The sequence below is a fragment of the Aplysia californica genome, unplaced genomic scaffold (assembly GCF_000002075.1).
Source record: "Aplysia californica isolate F4 #8 unplaced genomic scaffold, AplCal3.0 scaffold00379, whole genome shotgun sequence".
Taxonomy (NCBI): Eukaryota; Metazoa; Mollusca; class Gastropoda; order Aplysiida; family Aplysiidae; genus Aplysia; species Aplysia californica.
Window position 1 is genome coordinate 555,577 of NW_004797649.1, and position 1,149 is coordinate 556,725.

The 1,149-nt window shown below is 42.6% G+C and overlaps 1 protein-coding gene across 1 annotated transcript in view; it reads right to left on the reverse strand.

Annotated features, from left to right (window-relative positions):
* Positions 1-506: 506 nt before the first annotated feature.
* The window catches only part of LOC106012457, a gene marked incomplete in the record, with an annotated part of 6,553 nt that continues 5,910 nt past the window's right edge, over positions 507-1,149 (reverse strand). Inside the window, 1 exon segment of the mRNA XM_013085484.2 lies at positions 507-887. Within this exon segment, the coding sequence (XP_012940938.1) occupies positions 666-887 (222 nt within the window).

Consider the following 1,149-nt stretch of genomic DNA (forward strand, 5'->3'; position numbering starts at 1 on the left):
CACACACACACACACACACACACACACACACACACACACACACACACACACGAAAGATCGTATCAGTTTGTTGGTATTTGAATGCTTTATTGGCTGCACGCACTGTATGCATTCTAGGAAGCTGAGAATGTTTCTGGGTGTTTTAGAGTCTGGTGGATAGTGATTGTAAAGCGCGTAGTACATGGTGGTAATCGTGAATATGCGCCACACAAAAGCAATTGATTACCATTATAACGTTGTGGCGTCGGTGGCCTAGTAGTTAGGCTCTCGGACTCGCAACCGTAAGGTCGTGGGTTCGAATCCTGTCAGGGACCTGACGTTGTGTCCTTGGGAAAGGCACTTTACACGAATTTTCCTCACTTCACCCATGTGGGAATGGGTACCCAGCTATAGACAGTGAAAGAACTTGTGAGTTTGTTAGTGTTTGAGCGCGTGAAATCCGCAGCTTGCACTGCATGCTTCCCGGGAAGCTGAGAATGTTTCTGAGTTTTCTATGGTCTGCTGGGGTAATAATATAGTGTAAAGCGCATAGAGCTTGCTTTCGAGCGGGGTTATGCGCTATACAAATGCTATCTATTATTATAGCACCGGTGAAATCTGGAGTACGTGAAAGCTGGAGGTTCGTGTTGATATTGATGAACGGATATTATGCCCCAGTTGTACATTCATCTATTCCATGTCAGTTGAAGTGGAGGTCGACGTCTGTGAACAAACTTGTTCTGTGGAGAGAAGAAAAGGGCATCTTCCGGAGACTGAACTGTTATTTCCAGACTGTGTTTGTTTGTTTGTTGCCAGTGAGCTCCTTTTATCAGAATGAAAGTGCCGGGGAGCATGAATTTGGAGAGTTCTGGGTGAAATCGAACCATTGCCTGATGTCCACGGATATCCTGTTGAGAGAATGTATAACGTTGGTTATCGTTGACCGAGTGAAGAGAGTCAAAGATCATACAGTCTTTGAGACAGTTTAACAAAATTGTATATCATTTATTTAATAATAATAATAATGATATATAACATTTATATAGCGCATTTCCAAAAAAGTAGCTCAATGCGCTTCACATTGGAATACCCATTTTTCAAAAACCCTTCTTACTACTTCCTTTCTTCTCATGCAATATGCATTAATGCACACACACACACACACACACA